This window comes from Halyomorpha halys, unplaced genomic scaffold (genome assembly GCF_000696795.3).
Source record: "Halyomorpha halys isolate HHAL.00 unplaced genomic scaffold, Hhal_1.1 Scaffold363.1, whole genome shotgun sequence".
In the NCBI taxonomy this organism is placed as follows: Eukaryota; Metazoa; Arthropoda; class Insecta; order Hemiptera; family Pentatomidae; genus Halyomorpha; species Halyomorpha halys.
The window spans coordinates 396,473-416,212 of NW_027106613.1; the positions used below are offsets into that span (position 1 = coordinate 396,473).

At 30.6% G+C, this 19,740-nt stretch overlaps 1 protein-coding gene across 3 annotated transcripts in view; it reads right to left on the reverse strand.

Annotated features, from left to right (window-relative positions):
• Nucleotides 1–19,740, reverse strand: part of rump (rumpelstiltskin) — a 37,579-nt gene that overhangs the window by 9,430 nt on the left and 8,409 nt on the right. The window contains exons 5-10 of one of the 3 annotated variants that reach the window (XR_010842764.1): nt 19,239–19,501; nt 15,959–16,054; nt 12,503–12,643; nt 9,966–10,159; nt 8,628–8,763; nt 6,661–6,739 (exon numbers count right to left, since the gene is read on the reverse strand). Coding sequence is in view for 1 of the 3 variants with exons in the window: in XM_014422217.3 (XP_014277703.1) it covers nt 6,684–6,739; nt 8,628–8,763; nt 9,966–10,159; nt 12,503–12,643; nt 15,959–16,054; nt 19,239–19,501 (886 nt within the window). In the remaining 2 variants the exon portion in view is untranslated. Of the gene's footprint in view, nt 1–6,013; nt 6,740–8,627; nt 8,764–9,965; nt 10,160–12,502; nt 12,644–15,958; nt 16,055–19,238; nt 19,502–19,740 lie in introns of those variants that run through there. The other 2 variants (XM_014422217.3, XR_001343301.3) reach the window with 2 other exon arrangements.

A 19,740-nucleotide genomic window follows, 5' to 3' on the forward strand; every position in this document is an offset into this window, starting at 1 on the left:
GACATGTTGACTCTAGCCATCTAAAGGTATAGCTCATGGGCAATGGGACATGGACATGTTGACTCTCTAGCCATATAAAGGTATAGCTTATGGGCAATGGGACATGTTGACTCTAGCCATTTAAGGATATAGCTCATGGGTAAAGGGACATGTTGACTCTAGCCACCTAAAGGTATAGCTCATGGGCAATGGGACATGTTGACTCTCTAGCCATCTATGGGTATAGCTCATGGAGAATGGGGTATGTTGACTCTCTAGCCATCTAAGGATATAGCTTGTGGGTAATGGGACATGTTGACTCTCTATCCATCTAAAGGCTCAGCTCGTGAGCAATGGGACATGTTGACTCTCTAGCCATCTAAAGGTTCACCTGGGGGCAATGGGACATGTTGACTTTCTAGCCATCTAAAGGTATAACTCATGGGCAATAGGACATGGACATGGTGACTCTCAAGCCATCTATGGGTATAGCTCATGGGCAATGCAACATGTTGACTCCCTAGCCATCTAAAGGTATAACTCATGGCCAATCATAGTACTAAGTAATTCTCATCATGGTGAATGGGAAGAATGAATCTAAAAGATTGGCACAATTATTTAAGAATATACAAAGGAACACATGCTATGCTGCTACTTCAGACAATGGTGTTACCACTTCAAGAGCAGAAGAACTATACATTCATGACAGACGTGACTGCAAATTGAGTTTTCTAACAACCAAGATGACTTTTGATACTTGAATTTTATTCAACTCTAACCTCTATCATGTCCAACCTGCAAAACAATTAACTAAACTCAATATAATAATTTGAATTTGCCTTTCCCAGGGTCATGGTAACATTTTTGTTTCATCTTCTAAAGACACAATAGGCAATTTATTATACAAAAATAAATTCTTACTAAATGTTTTTTTTATTAGGTATTAATAAAGGGAAAAAATGGCTGGCATTGAAAGACAATGGTTTTGTCCTTAAGTTTAACAAGCAGAGGACTGGTGAATAGAGGGTATTGCCAACGACTAAACGAACAAGTTTAGTTTCCATTGTTTTCCTGTGTTCACCCATCCACAAGGTAATCAAACTGGATTAACACAGGATTTTTTTTTCTATTAGAATCCACCATTAGTGCAGATTCTTGCACATTTGACATTTACTTTAAATAGTCATAGAACATTTTTCATTTCAATATTCAACAAATTTTCAATTTTAAAATAAGAAAGGTTTTTTAAAAAATTTTTTATCGATGGTTATTTTTTTTTTCCTCATTTAAAAGTAGCTATAAGAATAAATACTTTGGTTAACTGTTATTTTAATAAAAACCTTGATTTGACTCAGCTTGGGGGAGCTTGAACAGTCATTGGTTCTTACAACAATAGCCCAGATCACAACTCAGAGTATAATCAACAGGGTCATTACATAAAAGGAAGCTAGGGAACTAAAATGAACCTACATGAGTCTTACACAACAAATTATTTAATGGAAATGATTCCTAATCGCTCTACTGAAATAAATAATTAATAAATCCAATATAAAGGATTAAAGCATACTTCATTTGGTAAAAATTTTATGTCAAATTAAATGACATAAAAGTATAAATACAGTAAGATTTCTTAAAACAAAACAAAATTGAATAATAAAATTCAATTCCAGTTATAAATTAATAAATTGTATAACTTTTGTAATAATAGCTAAACGAATTTCCTTTTTTCAAAATAAATTCAAGTTTCAACACCACTTTATGAAACTTCATCTCCTCAGAATAGTACAAGACATCATTTCATTTCTTAAATATAAAAGTACAGGATAAATATATGTACAATTGCTATAAATAAAATGTATCTTGACTGATTATTTTAGTCAACTTTCAAAATAAACTTTTAGATAAAAGTAACTCGGATAAAAAATAAACCCAATAATACTTTCAAAAAATGAACTGACGCATACAATCCTGAATGATAAAGTTTGACAAAATTTCAACATAACACTTTCAGAATGTTATACCTAAACAGACTAAAAGATAGCATTAACAATAGACACTCCATGTTCTGTGTGGCATAATCTCAAAAAGAACAAATTATCCAATAAAAAAGAGTGAAACAGGCTAAATAATTTAAAAAGAATTTATTACGCTTATATATAAACAAAACTCACAAAAGAACTGAATTAATTTCAGAAATAAATATGTACTCGTTAATGGAGAAAGTTAATAAGGAAATTATTCCCCAAAACCAACACGTATGTGGTCACAATATTAGACACATAATTAAGAAATAATTAAATTATATTAAATAATTTTAATGGTAATAATAATAAATACAGTACGTCTAAAGTTGGACCAGTTTTATTATAAATTATAGGAGAGTAAATAATTGATCGCAGGTAAAAAAGAAAAAGATCTGAGTCAATAGAATTTATTTTTAAAATTCAAGTACAACTTGATCAGTCAGGAACAATAAAACATACTTTCATCATGTTTATTTATTTGTTTGCTGGTACCATCCAGTACAGAGTTTCTCCATTTCTCATTACTTTGAGCCCTGATGGTGAACAACAATACGATTTAAATACCAGAAATAAAATAAATAAAACAATATAATGCATGCTTTATTTGCCCTGAATGAGCTGAGAGTTGAGACCAATATGCCCTGAAAATATTAGAAAGACAGAACAAAAAAAAATGTAACAATAAGGAATAAACAAATATTTTACAAAATTGTGTAATTTTTTAAATAATCGACTGAACCAAACAAACAACTAGCTCTAAATTCTTTTAATACAATCTTCTCATTTCCAACCCTTTCCTACCATAAATATGTCTAATTGTCAGCACTTAGTAATTTGTTTCTGATCAGTAAAGGAATAAAATTTACACTTCCCTACCACTGTAGATGAATGAATATTAAAATGCATAACAATTTTATTTAGACCATAGAAACAAGTTATACAATTTGTTTTGATCTTTTGAGAATTGAAGAGTACTAGCTGAAAGATCGTTATTTAGTGCTGGACATAGTAGCTGAGGACTAACTGATTGTAGAACAAAACTGATTATGAGAGTAATATTAGCTACAAAAAAGAGAAAATAAATTAACAAACCAAATTCACTGAAGCAAGGAAATCCAAGAATGAAAACTCTGTAACAGGGAATTTATATTTACAAGGTTTTCAAGTAGTATTGAGGAAAAATTACAAGTAAACAAGCGAACTAAAGTGTGTTTTATTTTTTGTCTTCAAAAAAATTAAAGTTATTTTTACTTACTAGAGAATGTCAAAAATTAACAGGCTTTATAAACTAGTAGAATGTGAATTGTTTAAACTGTACTGAATATCATCATAGGCTAAATAGAATAGTAAATCCATAAAAAATAAGTGATAGTACCATTATAATGCTTAACTCATTTAGAAAATCCTGCAAGTGAATTTTTGGCATATTGGTTATTTAAATAGATTTTATGATTTAATTTAATTTAATGAATTTTATCAATCAAATTCAAAGCAATAAATATTAAAAAAAAAAAAAGATGGAGGACATTATTAATGTACATTTGAGTGATTCACAGTATATGGCATTTGGTCGTCATGGTAATACACAATACATAAAGGAGAGTCTACAATAACAGGAAAAATAAAATTACCCATCATAAAATGATAATGGTACACTCAATCGATTGAAAGAGAAACATAAAACTGTTTTTATAGTTAACCTAAAAGCAAATGGAGAAACAATTATTCATTAAAATGAAGATGAATGTCATGAAGCAATTTAAAATCAACATAAATTTATTTATACTGTGGTGCTATATTAATTAACAGTGACAAGATAAAATCCTAAGGCTACAGTATCAGCAAGACAAAGTGATAAAAAGAATATTCATGATCACTAAAGGTAAAACTTTACTTTTAACAAATTAAGACAATAGGAAAACCACAAGAAAGGGTATATCTTTGCATTACACAATCAACTTTCCAATTATATGTTATAAATTGACATCCTAAACTAATTCAGACACTAACAATCACAATAGGTAATATAATAGCACATTAATATGACATAACCTCGACTTGCAAATTTGTGATGGGAGAGCCTTTTATCCAAGTTTATTAATAAACTTACCAAACACTGATGAGATGAATTGTCATGGTAATCTTGAAAAATAAATGCTGTATTTGGTATGTTGAATCAACTGATTTCCATTCAACACTTTTTCCATCACATAGATAATTTAAGAAACTTTAAGGTTTCCAAACAAAATTAACACAAAACTAAAATAGTATTGTTAAAACATTGAAGAGACACTTTACAAATTTTTCTTTTGAAAATTCTATACTACAAAAATGCATCTACCCCAAATAAATGAAAATTTGCACCCATTGGTCACTGGGAAATCTTTAAAAATAAAATTAACAAACAAAAAATCATCTCATAGAAAAATTCTTAATGCAAAACTAAAATCATTTAAATCAATACAGCCATTATCAATACTAAGGGAATGAAAGTCTTATATTTGATATGAAACATTTCATTGCACAATTACAATAAAAAGCATATAGATAGAAATAGTGCCAAGATATTGCGCTATCACGTGAATACACCATATAAACTGAGACCTATAGATTAAATAAAACACAAAGTCTATCTTTAAACACTTACTAAGGTATCAATAGACATTTCAAGTATCTCTGAACTACATCCAAATGGATATCGGGATATTTTTTAACACTGTTTGAAAATGAATCCCAATACAAAATGAATTTTTAATTTAAGCATTGGACATCGTAAGTAAATTAATTTTTGGCATCTTCTTTCAAATATTTTTGAAAATTTAACTGACATTTATACATGATAGATAACCTCCACAAGTATTAACTTTCATGATTCAATGGTCTTACTACAGAAATTAAGAGAGGCCCATATTCAATCCTATCATGACACAATTACATTAAAATTCTGATTGTGTTACAGCTGTCATTGAAACTAATACAAGTATGACAAATTGTACTAGGTTATTACAAGTTTTTGTGCATAAAATAAGTCTAAATAAATTTCAGTATGAAATTTACACTCAACTACGATTATTCTTCAGAATATAGACCAGCATTGTCAATTATATCAATCCATTTCTGCTACAGAAGTTGAACTTGATGGTGATATCAGTCATTAGTTTTCTAGGTTAAAACATCTCTGTTGTTTATAAAGGTCTTTCAACAAACGCGCTATAAACTGAAAACCTCACAGTCAGACGAGGAAATATCACAGATAAACAGAAAGTGATATAACTCCCCATTGCTAAATTTTTTTTCACTAAGTATCAAGATGGGCAAGTGCGATTTCCTGATATCATACATTTCAGGCATTCATTTTTCTTTAAATGGAGGCTTACTGAAGCATTTGTAACCATCATTTTAGACAACACTCTTTAAATGGTCCCAAATAGTTCCGGTCCGATAGACTTAACATTAATTCAGCAGTATCTACCTCTGATGGGTTACAGTATGATTTAAGACAAGTTATGATACACCACATTTTCACCTTTCATCACACAAGTTTCATCAGCTGCTGCCTTCATATTTATTCTGTTTTTCCTAAAGTGCCTAAGAAGAACAAAAATGACAATTTTTTCCCCCATTTCCATAAAAATTCATAAAATGAAATGAAATGCCGAGACAGTTGGTGTACAAAATTAAAGGACCTGGTACAGTAATCAACAGCATATGCATTGTTAACATCACAAATTTATGCACAAAGGCTTTTATAACGACCTAGTACAACTGACCATCGAGGCTGTGGGTCATTTAAATAAAAAGATAAGACATCTATAAACAAGTACAAATAAACTATAATCAGAGAAAATCATAAATAACCAGTCACCTTCTTATGACCCATATTCTGATGTATCTGATAAACCTTAACCGTAACAAAATCCTCTTAGAAGAAATAGCCTGGAATAGAAGATTACAAAATAGATTCATTCATCGAATAAAAATAAAAAGAGAAAAATAAAACAAGACAACAGTGATGTATAAGGATTTATTTAACATGAATTGATATAAGTTATCCTTATCATACATACTAGAGATGAGAACAGCAAACTAATTACTTACGAAATCATCTCAATGAAACCATTATCTTTACTTTACATGTTCACTTTTATCAAAAGTAGGAATACATTACAAACTAAACAGCAACAATCAGTCAAATTTTAATACGAAAGATGACAGTAAACTACTTAACATGGACCAATTATTCGATCATCAATTCATTACAACCAGTGAACTGAAAATATCTAATATTGATGAAACTTCACATTTGTCAATATTCCTCATTTTAAATAAATAAAAAAATAAAGAAAGAAAAGAGACCAATAAAATTAATTTCAACATTCCACTGCTGGTAAATTAAAACTGAATACATCTAAAGTCAAAACATGTAAAAACTTCGAAACAATTGATACAGATCTCGTGTCATGAGAAAAAATAAAGAAAAAACAGAATAAACTAATAGGCATCCTAACTCTGTGGAATGGAACAAATAAAATATTTCTTCTTTTTTTTCAAATATATAAATAATAAGATTACACATGTAATAAATCTATCTATAAAGAGTAAAAATTTGAAAATGTCTTAAAACTAAAATGCTTAGACTGTTGAGCCTTCTACTCACAGCCTTCACAGTGAAATGTTTTTTTAGAAATAGCGAACGTCAATTATTCGCCCATCCACCCGGATTCCATCCAGCATGTCTGGAAGTAAACTAGTTAAGGAAACTTAGAAGCAAATCAAAAGGGCTAATAAAATTATAACAAGAAATCAAAAATCATTTTCAAGAAGTTACAAAATAAATTATTAATTACTAATAGTTGTCAAAAAAACAAGGCAATAGTGAACAAGTCATAATACCAATTTTGAAGGTCTACAAAATAGATCAATATCCACACCTAGACAATAGAGGAGCCATTACTAACGTGAACGGAAACATCACTTAGTAAATGAATGAGGCATAAAAAAAGTTTACCCACTTGAGAGGAAAAAAAATCAAAAGAGTGGAATGAAGGAGCAAGGCAAGTAAAAAAAAAAAAAAAGTGGAGATGATTTTTAACATTCACACTTTTGTGGTGTCCCTACAATGCCTTTTCCAACATCTATAGAAAGCTTTTGGAAGAAGTAAAATAATAAATGAAACTGTAGGTCTTATCTGCTATAGAGAGAGGTCTTATCAGTCTAACAGTACTCTAGACAGTACCACCCCACTTTAATTCAACAAGTTTTAGCATCTCCGTGTTGTTAGAAAGGCACACCATGGTCTTTCAGGCTGAGGTGTTCGTAATTAATATCTGAGCCCAGAACCTAATTAAAGAGGATACGAGGGACAGGCTCATCACAATTTCCACTGATAGTCAGGCAGCCATTTATGCACTGGGTAATTATATAACCTGCTCCAAATTGGCAGAAGAGTGCAAGACTAATTTGAACTCTCTTTCCTTAGCCAACAAAATGAGGGTTGAATCGGTGCCTGGCCACAAGGGTATTAAAGGCAATAAGAGAGCGGACGTCGCCAGAAAGGGATCTGATTCCGTTCCCTTTACACCCAACCCCATGTGTGGGTTAGTCCTAGCCATCTGAAGAGAATTTAAGCGGTGGCTGGGAGTCTTGCCCTAGGAGCCTTGGGTTATTTTGGAGGAACACCAGAAGACTAGAGCAGTCAAAGATTTTCCTAAAAAGCTCCTGCATAAAAAGAAGTAACACACTTCTTAATATGGACACTCTAAGATGGGTGACAGGTCTATACACAGGACTTGTCAGCTCAATAAACATCTTTATAAAATGAGAATGACAGTCACCAATCTGTAGATTATTAAACCGCATGGTACATCATAGGCAGATGTGATGCACTTTGGGAAAGATCATATCTGAGATCATTAACTTTGTGAGATGATTGATCTATAAACGATATCCAGATTTGCAAAGGCATCTGCCTGCTTTAAACAGAGGAAAAGACAGTGTACAATAGGCCCTCAGTGGTCATGGTACACTTTTGCCAGGTTTTAAAAAAAAAATTCAACAAATCTCAGCATTTTAAAACTGAGCATCTGTCCTTAACCTGACAAAACTTTGAAATATTTCAATATCAGAAACTTAGTATTCTAATCAATCAGTGTTTAACCTGGGGATCAAATTTAACACAGTCCATCAAGTAGATCAGTCCCTGGAAAATAATCGACAAGCTTGAATGGCAGTCGGATTGATCTTTTGCAATGTGCTTGAATACAAAACTGTTATGACAGACAGTATAATCAATGAAAATGACTCAATATTGCTCCAAAACCTGCAATAACCAACCAAATATGAAATGGCAATGCACAGTAAAGATTGGAGACAGTACTGAGGATTTATAGTAAGTGCATCAGTCACTTTGGACTTGATGACTGTAATTTAAAACAAAATGGAAGGAATAGAATAATAGAGAGGAATGTTGGCGAACCACATAATCTAACTCAGCAAAAGAATTATTTCTCTGAACCTATCGAAAGAAAAATTTCTCTTAGCACTCCTCCTATCAATGATATTAAAAATAGAAAATAATTACATCAAGCAAAAATAATTATTGTAAACAAATTGATTAAAGGATACTGACTGCTCTCTGAGCATCCCATTGACTCGAGAACTGAACAACACCAGTGTCCTTACCACGCATCTCAGCGAACTTCACATCACCAGCGTCCCTGCACTTTTCCCGCAGCATTTGCCAAGTGGTTCCTGGAGGTAACTGAATATCGAAAAAACATTAGCAACTCAACAAGAAACTAGTAGAAAAAAAAAAAGAATTTATCGACTTAGATAACACTAGTGAAAAAGAAAATTGGTCAATTTAATTGTGCAACTTTCTTAATATCTTATGACTTCACAAGAAACATCAGAGCTTTGCAGAAAAACAAACAAGTCTATGAATACAAACAGTATTCTAGCACTTAGTACTTACACCTGAATTCAACCTCATTTAATGGCACCAATATACCTCTTGTTCCTTTTAATTCACTGAGAATATAAAACTAGAATTTACAAATAGAGAAATCAATCCTAGAAATGATAAAGAAGATAATAATCTAACCTATCTTTTTCAGAGATAAAAGAACTCATAATTTACCAATTCAAGCTAAGAAACTGATTTAATCCTGCCTAGCAGTATTCCTTTTCTACCTACTTATTAATTACATTATCTCGCTCTTTTGTAATACCTTCCTTTCTCAATAGAACAATAATCTCAAAATCTGTTTGGATCTCTTCAGATAGTTTGAATAAAACGTTTTGGTCACACTGAATGTACAAGAGAGATAAATTAATGGAATTTCAAATCAATTAATAAAAATTATCTAATTCAACCTCGAGCCCATTAATTGACAAACTGAGATGTAAACTGGATAATACGTGAATCCACAAGACTAACACCTTTATTTATTTCATTAAAAAATAAGCTTAAAAAAAGGTTAGACTAATAGTAGATTAATTTCATAATTTACACTTATTTACTGGAAGAAAGCAATATTGCATATCCAGAATGAAAGTGCCACAACTCAAAAAATGTGTTTTCGTAAGAAAGAACATTACAAACTAACTTCTACATTGAAACCCCCAACACACGTTGATGGTAGCGATTATATCTATTGGCCTAGTATTTGAGGATTGCTTTCTCTTAATGGGTCACAGGTGTCCAACTATTAACACCATTACAATTATTAATTGTGCCTCTTTTACTCTAGGTATACAACACAAGAGATAGCAGATATTCTTCAAGAGCTTTCAATAGCCAGGAGATGCTGACAATTAAAACTATTTGTTATATTAATATAACTTATATTATAAATTTTGCATACTCTGGAACAAATGCACCTAGATAGAAATCTTCAGATGTAATGTTAATTAAAATAAAATAAAGAGCTAAATTAATAATTAAAATTTCATCAAACTTACATTCTTAATTACAATAGTATCAGAGTTGGGTCGGTTGGACGAACCACCACCACCACCTCCACTTCTCCTGTCTCCACCTAATGGAGGTGGATTGCTACCGCCGGAGAATGGGGCATTTCCTGACAGTGCTGCACTCAGGGAGTCAAAGTCCCGTCCTCCCATGTTGCCAGAAATAGGATTCAATCCTGATCCTCCTTTAAAACATAACTTACATCAACACACGTCGCCAAATATAGCTATTTGTAACTCATTAATCCCTTCCTGCTCAACTAATGACAAAATTTAAATATTTTGGTTTCCTATTGAAAATGAGTTACTAGTATATTAAATTGTGTTTAATAAATAATTATTTCATTATGAGTACACAATGGTTAGGAACCGTCAGGTTCCTAGAAAAAATATGTTGCACTCTAGTGTGTGGAACAGAAGAGGTTATATCATGTTAGGGCAGATATATTTTCTTTTCGACATCCTAGTTTTATATCTCTAAGAGGTTAGCAAGCCGTTTAGTTACAGTCACCAAAGAATTGCCGTGCCAATAAACAACAAATATTTTATTTATTCATATCAAAACAGTAAAAATGTTTTTACGTTTTTGATGAGGTATTGGACTAGGAATCATACATTCACAAACTATGTCCATGCTGAAAATCTTCAATCTTCTCCCACCCAAAACACTAAGGAGGAGGGTCACTTTTAGGGAAGTTGTTTAAAGATAATTAATAATGTATGTTGCTTCATTGGATCACCAACAGACAACCAACTGAGAACAACTTTCTCTATACTTTTTTTAATTTTTAACTAACACTAGAAACATATCAATTTTCTAGGGTATCGCATTTATCTCCTGCTTAAGTAAAAGGTTCGGGCTAGTACCAGAGTTGGGCAAAAATAATTGCTATTCCCACACCACTTAAGAATTATAAAAACTACAACATTTGAGATAAACTAATTTCAGCCTATTAATAAAACAACTTAATTAGAGATTGAAATTCTTTAAGTTGCATTTATTGTACTAGAATAGTGAAAGGACTCTCAAATATTGATTTCTGATGATTAACAAACATTTTACATTATTTCATTTATACAAATAAAATTATCGACTTCATATAAAAACAAGCTTTGAAATGAACATTTCAAATAAACCGCTAATATCTTTGATGAAAATATATTTTTTATGCCAATATTTGAGAAATGAATATAAAATTAAAAAAACTATAAAAATAATAGTCTTTCTTTAGGAAAAATACGTAGAAAGAAATTAACATAGCGTTGTGTGGAAATGGGTTAATTATGCTGAGTGGTAAATATTTATGTTTATGCATTACTTTTTAATAACAAATTTAGATAACAGCGGTTCAAAAATTATACTTGACAAGTTATTTTTTAATCTAAATATAAGTAATTAGTAGAATCAAATGGAAGGTTTGGAGAGAAAAGTTTATATTTAATCATTTCATTGGCTTACTTTTTGTTTTTTGGGGGAGAGGTGAACATAAATATGAAGTTATAAAACAAGAATTTTGTTTACTAATATAAGAAATCATAAAAAAAAAAGTTTCAGTTTTTAGGTTGTCACTTGCAAAGTATGCTTTAAAGTTAAGGCGAGTACAACTTGATATAAAAGTGGTATATTTTGATAACATTTTAGACCACTACGCTTAGCATATTGAGATGATCCAGAAGACTATTTTAAAATTTTTTTTTTTTTGTAACTTAAGATCAATTTTCAGAAAGATTCTGTATATGAGTATTTAAACATATGCATTCAAATAAATTGAATAGCAAAAGGAAACATGCTATTGGAAATTTGTTTCTATAACATAGCGGCGTTTCCTGCCTCCCCTATAAATACCAGGAACCTGACGAGTTCCTGTAATGATCGATTTAATTTTCTTTTTCTTTATCTAACAAATATGAGGAAAGGTCACAATTTATATAATTTAGATTTAGCTATTATCGTTATTAACTAGATACTTAATAAAACTATTAATGATAACTTACAACAGCTCAGATTTTTTGTGCAACATAGCACAGTTCTATTAATTGAGACACATAGGTGTTTTAAAGGACACATTGGATACCTTTTATCTGATGTGATTGTATTGATCTTATTTACAAATTTACTGACTTAGTTAAAACATCTGATTGCTAACTCGAAATATTTCAGTTAATAAAGTTATATTTATAATTTAAAGATGCATAATATAACTGATATATATTTTATTCAAAATGTTTTTAGTCATTTGTTTGTTTTAACAAGTTTTTGTTTCCTTTATTCAAACTTTTGTAGTCTGAAAAGAATTTAAATTCTATAATGTAATTAATGATTACACTTGTTTCATATTCACAATATGTTAACCTCTTATGTATCTTACCTCTTACACTGTAAATCATTTTATTCTTATAATAACTGTAGCAATAATGACAATTAAGCCATTTAAGATATTGAGAACATAAACATTGGCAGTATAAACATAATTACAAAATTTTATGCTTGGCAGTAAAATAAATAATACTAGAAAAGAAATTCTAACCTAGTGATTGGGAAGCAGCAGATCCAAGCAGTGTTGCAGCAAGCGGGTTCGCTGAACCAAGAGCGTTCGCTGCGGCACTGAACGGAGAGGTAAGAGAAGCAAGGTCGCCCCCACCTCCGCCTTGACCTATTAAGTTACCGACTACACCCATGTCGGTAAATGATGGTTAGTCAATGAGTAATTTTAAATATACACATATTACAAAAATATGAGGTACTACATATTTAAGTCAGCAGATTTTTATAAATGAAATTTAAGTATACTTAAATCTTTGACTACAAGTTACAAATTCTAAATTATCAGCATTGAAAAAATTATTCAATTTTAATTTAACTTCACATGTTTATTGATTAGAGAAATGACTTCCATACAATTGATCAGTTCCTGACATCTGGATTCAAGAAAAAGATTTAATTTAAAATGGTTTAGATAATACAAAATTATCCATAAAACTCAGGGCTTACAACTTAAAGAAAGTCATTATGGAGAATAAAGATAATATGGACAGCAATATACATAAAAATTTAAATAGAAACATACAAGAGAAAATTTAAACAAATACATTACTAGTTGCTATTATTAATAGAATTAGCAATTTATGTCACAAAACCTTTTTTGTAATTATTTAATTTCTGCGTAAATATGAATATTGAAACCTAATTTATTAATTAGAGAAAATACAGGACTCAAAATGGTACCGTATACCTTTATTTTATTTATTTTTTTTTTTTTCGCTATTGACTATGAGAATAGAAAGTAACTGGAAGTTCTCTAATTCCTCACATTAAGCAACAAAAATACCAAAAATCACTGGGGACCTCTGGACTGACAAAACCAAAATAAATTTAACACCCTACATTGAGCATTAAGAATAATGGATTAAAACAAAGGATAAATAAAAAATAAAGAATCAAAGACTGCAAAAAATATAATTTATTTTTCCAAAATATTTTGCAATCAACGAAAGAATTTAAAAAAAAAAATTGCACAACATTTAAGAACACATTTTTTGCAAGACAAACAGGAGTTTCAGCCAAGACAACAGGATTCATCAATTATCCTATAAAACTATTTGTACTCAAAATTCTACAATAATTTACACTCCTTAGAACAATAATAGTACAACTAACATGAGATTATAACTACGACTTCAAAACTAAAATTAAATAGAATGTGTAAAATTTAATTAGTATTCAAAATACCAATAATTCATATTGTAACTTGTAGATAAATAAATGAATATTATCACAAAACAAGACTACAAGGTATCTATATTTAAAAACTGACATGAAATAGAAATTAAACTAATTAGAAGTAATGGTGATGGTCATTTGCACATTAATTGTTAGCTTTAATAATCCTTAATGTATATTAGTCATTCGCAGCTATAAATTCAGGAAATATACAACATAATTAATCAGGAGCATTAAGTTTGATTTATTAAAATTAAAACACATACCGTATGTAAATGTACAACTGTAAGAGCAAAATAGCAACTCTTGCAACGAGTTGATGTATTTTATCATTCCTACCGAAATGTTCTCATAAAAATGTTGTCTTTACAGTCTCAAATCTAATCCCTAATTAATTAGCGAACATCATAATTATTGTAATTCTTTACAAATAAATAATTAATATTTTAATGTTAATTTTTTTATATACAAAATTTCGTACTTTAACTTTGGGCTTATTATACTTATCAACTAAGGAATAAAGTGGTGTACAACAACCTTGTTATATAACATGTCGATACGGTGGCTGATCACTTGACTCAGGAACATAAGGAAAAAGAATAGTAGCTCACTCGAAAGAATGAATGACAGAGGATAAGACAACAAAAAAAAAATCTTAACTTCCTGATTGTCAAGTCTAGTGATAATTTTGAAAAGAGGCATTTGCCAAGTCCCAACCCCACCACCTCCTCACTCTAGCCATTAGTTTAACTCCTGTTACAATAGTTCTATTCCATCGAGTCCAGGACTAATAAAAAATGTACCATCTCCAATCCTACTATTATAAATTGCTTACTATGTTCATTAAATATATTTAGATAAATATAAATACACACTCTTATCATTATTTATGAACAAGATTTTTATATTTGGCATATTTGTATTTAGCAAGTAATCTAATAATCAAAATTATAATTTTATTGCATATGGAACAGTTATGGAAAGCAGACCGAACGCAGACCTAAAAAAAAAAAAAATCTATCTATAAAGACAGATTCACATAAGCCCCATCACATCATCAGTAAAATACTAACAATAGTAGTTGAATTTTTTTTTTTAAATATTGAAACGCCAAGAGTTAATATTTAAAACTACAAATAGAAAAATGGCTCATTCAGTCAAGTTTCTTATTTAGATGAATAGAAAATAAAGTTACATTATTACATACTCACTTCAAATGAACTATTTGTTAATTTTGAACAGATAAAAACATACAAGACCAATCCGACAGCTGTTTCATCAGAATATCAGTGATCTCAACTAAAATTCAGCATACATAAATAGGAAAGTGCAAATGACCAATGCAATATAAAAATTCTTATTTTTTGTAATGGGTACCTATCACTTCAATTACAAACTAGAATAACCAGTTATACTTGATAATCCGAAGAACTTGAATTTATAATCTATTTAAAAATAGCATAAACCCTCCATTTTCAATTAATAAATAAAAATTAAGTTATGAAATCACCAAATTATTTTTGTTAAAACCTCATAAAAAAGAGTAGGGTTGAATAAAAATAATTTCGGATTATCAGAATTCACACTACCTGTCAGGGGACTTCATTTTTACCAATGATGTTTTAAATAAATAATTTCAAAAAACATTAAAATAGCAATAAAAATACCCACAATTTTTAATTGGAATGCTTATAACAATAAATTGAATGACTTGGACCGATATGAGCATAATTTAACAATTAAAACATTTGAACAAGCAACAGAAATACGTTGCATTATGAATAATTTCCTCAAAAAGGAAAACTAATTCATTCTCGATTTTAATATTCCACAGCTACTATTGGGTAATAGTACCATCAGATTCAAAATACTCACAGGAAGTAAAAAATAATTTAAAAATCACACATTACAGTGACCGGTGGACAAATCCTTAAAACATATGGTGAATCATTACAAACAATGTGTACACTCCAATATTTGGTGTAACATCTAATATTAAAAAAAACAAAAACAGGTAATCAATATCTATTTAAAATTAATTTGGATATACGACTCCTTTATTTTAAAAAAATATATATAATAAAAGAAAAGTAGCAGTATGACTGCTATTTAAAGTAACAGAGATAAAACAAAACAATTAGGGGGTATGGATATCTTTAATATAGGCTTGCGAGTGGTTTTTGAGAGAGAAGAGGAGGGGGGGTAGGCTGAGATTGGTCAGCGGTGAGGAGTGGCCTCAACTGAGAAGACTGAAGGTACATGCCTAATGCTGCTGCCGCAAGAGCTGGTGTGTTCACAGCTGATGCCAACGGGTTAACGGCGGCCTGAGGCGGGTTCTGCTGCAAGCTGGGTAGGTTACCTGCACATTAACAATTATTTATCATTAAAAAAATAAATAAAAATAGGTACAACAATATATCAAAGATTTAAATATTTAAAAAGATTTAGAAGTAATGCTTAAATATAGTGTGATATCTGATACAGTGTGATAATTTTATATTCTACTTGCATAATACTTGGAACTATAACAGATTTTAATTAAATGGATAATAAGTCGATCATCATTATATCTAATTTTAATTATTTCTTTGCATCAGGATATTTTCATATTTAAAAAGTTTAATATTGTTTTAGCCTTTACATACAATAGTGGAATGATAATTAGGGAAGAGAATTTTTAATTGTTCTCAGCCAAAGAGAAATTATTATTCTACTTAATTAATCCAAGAATTTCGATTTTATTGTGTAGGGTGTTAACAATCAATACACAACCCTTTTTTTTTCTTCTTCGAGTTTTCACAATTTCTAAAAAAAACTTGGTAATATTATAGTCTACAAGTAACAATCAACATCATTGATATAATGCACCAGAGGGGGTGACGGTAGCAGCATGGTAACGCGTCTGTCTACCAGCCCAAAGGTAGCTAGTTTGAGTCCCTCGCCCTATCCAGGATTTTTTCAAGCATGTAATTATACAATACTCACTCGCATCCTCCCTCTGGGCATTTGCGAGGCTCATTAGTCAATGGGTGGAACACATAAAAATAGGCTAGGAGTGACGAACCCTACGTAAATCATGTCATGAAATGCACAATGTATTTCTTAAGTACAATGCATAAAGCTTTAGACCTCCACAGTCTGTCATGCCAATAATAATAAAAATAATATAGTACCATTCACCATCAAACCAAGTTTCTTATGGTAGTAAGACAATTTCATAACCTCTTCCAATTTTACTCCAGTCGACTAAACACATGAATTTCTAATCGAGTGAGATATATTCAATGAAGGATTCTCAAGGAAAATATAATTATCAAGCGGTTTTATATTGGTTCAATGCATCTTTAAGTCATAAATGGCCAAAAACTGCAATTTATTTTATGGTTTGGACAATTTTTGAACAAACAACCCTTTTTTTTTTTTTTCAATTTGAGCTTAAATAGAGGAGAAAATTAAATATACATAAAGAAAAATATTGTTGGAGAATTAAATTTCCCGTAAGAATGCATTATTCATCATAATGACCAGTCCACAAATGGGTCTAAAGATCTTCCTTGTAAACGTGTGTGTATACAGAGACTGGCTGGACAAGTTTTATAATGTCTGTGTTTGATCATGTGATTGAGCAGCCTATTTCTAAAAAGTTTATCTACACTGAAACACTATCAAAATACTAACATTACTCTGGATTATATTATTTCCTCCTTGTCTAAGGAATGGTTACTAAATACTTCAAGCTTATAAAATATTCAAATCTATGATTTCCAATTAAATGTTGTCTCATATTAGATTAGCTGGGATGTCTATTTTTCTCATTGCATGGTATATCTATCCCGTTCTGATGATAGAATCATAAGGCAGCTTTTTCAGAATAAAGAGTAGCCATATGCCATTAGCAAACTCATTTATTATTTCCACTACCTGCCTGAGCAAGAATACCTGGTCAATGGTAGACCGATCAGTCCTGTATCCACCTTGGTACTCTCAAGTTGTGAATTCACAAGAATCAAGTGATTATATTTAACACTTGAAAATGGAGAATTGTAGTCCAAAAAGTCACAAAAATGATATAGATGGTGTAGATTTGTGAAGGAACGAGTGAGGAGGGGTCAATAATCCTTAGGAAATCTAAGAGGCGGTGCTCGTAGTACTGGAAACTTTGTTAATATCAAGCATAGTCGTCACATCATTACTCATTAAATAAAGTGGAAAAAGTGTGTTTGGGGCAGTGATTAATTTAAAAGGCTATACATGAAAAGAAATTAAAAGTCGATTAGATGGAGTTCACAATGCATCTGCCCATAATGTTTGCAACTATTTACAATTGGATAAATGAATTCAAACATGGTCGTACTTCAACAAAAGATGAACATCAATTGAAACATCCTACAGAAGTAAGCATCCCTAAAATGATCAACAGAATCCATGACATGGTGTTAAGTGACCTGCTTTTTAAGATGCACCTAGGGTTAGGTTATCCTCATTGACTATTTGGGCATAGGACAATCACTGGATAGTATCATGAGTCATTGTTGTACTGATCAAGTGATAAAATAAAGAAAGAACATTAATTTAAACTAAAAAAATTTGTTATAAAATTTCGGTGTTCATTACCCCTAAAAAAAAAAAAGAAGAAAAAAGTAAGCCACTAATAACAATTACATGCAAACTTTTTACTACGGTTTGACTGGACAATTATTAGATCAATTGAACTGTAATAACTTATTTAATTAATCCAAATGCGTTTCATAGGACAGCATGCCTGACTAAAACCTTTTGGAAAATAATCTTATTTCTAAAGGAAAAAGATGTTCAGACGGTGAAAAGTATGAAATTAAAGAAAATCATTTAAAGCTGTGAATCATAACAAGAAATATGCCATGGTTCAAAAAAAAATTAATCGAATCAGCAGTCCATTTTATTTATTAGTATGGAGAGAGGACCAGTATCTTTATTTGCCCGGAAAAAGGAAAGAGACAGGAAGTGGACTGAAATGGACAAGTTGATTAGAAGAAATACTATGTTGGCAGCAAACTTATACTCTTAACAGTAAGAAACGTAGCTCAAGAAAGAAAATGAATTTATTAAAAAAATTAATGCTTTCTTGGAGAACGTAAAGTGGAGTCAAAATACCAATGAAAACATTCTAATCGAATTTCAGTGGGATCAAGTTAATCAATTCATATAAAAATATATAACTAACAAGATTATGTTACTGTATAAGAAAATAATATATTAACAGTGTTTTTTTTTTCATAAGCTTGCTTACAATATCAATTTACAACAGGGTTATTGATTTTTAGCAACCATAGATGAGATAAGGAGGAAAAAAAATCACAGGAGAGGGAGCTAATATAAAGTAAAAATAACAAAAAAGGAAAACAATTTATCTCCCCTATAATTAGAGAACGATAGAATTGAAGAGAATATACTTTAAAATCAACTACTTATGGCTAGCATCTTGTAATGGAACACCATTATCTGCCCTATAATTAGAGAACTATAGAATTGAAGAGAATATGATACTTTAATCAACTACTTACGGCTAACATCTTGTAACGGAACACCATTTGCACCCAATCCCATTCCGACGCTTTTCAGACCTTCAGGTAATTTTGAGAAAAGATCCCCCTTGTCAACTCTGTCCATTCTAACAGACAACCTCCTCTCATACAACATTTGATTATTCAACATAGATATTGCTTGAACTGCTTCAACTGGATGATCAAACTCAACGACACCAAAGCCTCGACTCTTTCCCTCCTTGTCGGTAGATATTTCACAAGACATCACACGTCCAGCAAGTCTGTTATAGAAAAATTTAATTAAACATTGTTTAATTACACCTCTTCATATATAATAGTACAAAACTATAAAACGCACCATAAAAACAGAAAGGATATATCAAGTATAAGAATTGTTGATTTAACAACCAAAATCTAAATGGAGAAATGCAAATAAAATCTTTCACTCATCATTCACTAACATAACATGATGAACACGCTACAATACTACAGTATGCTTAAATAAATAAACAATGGAATA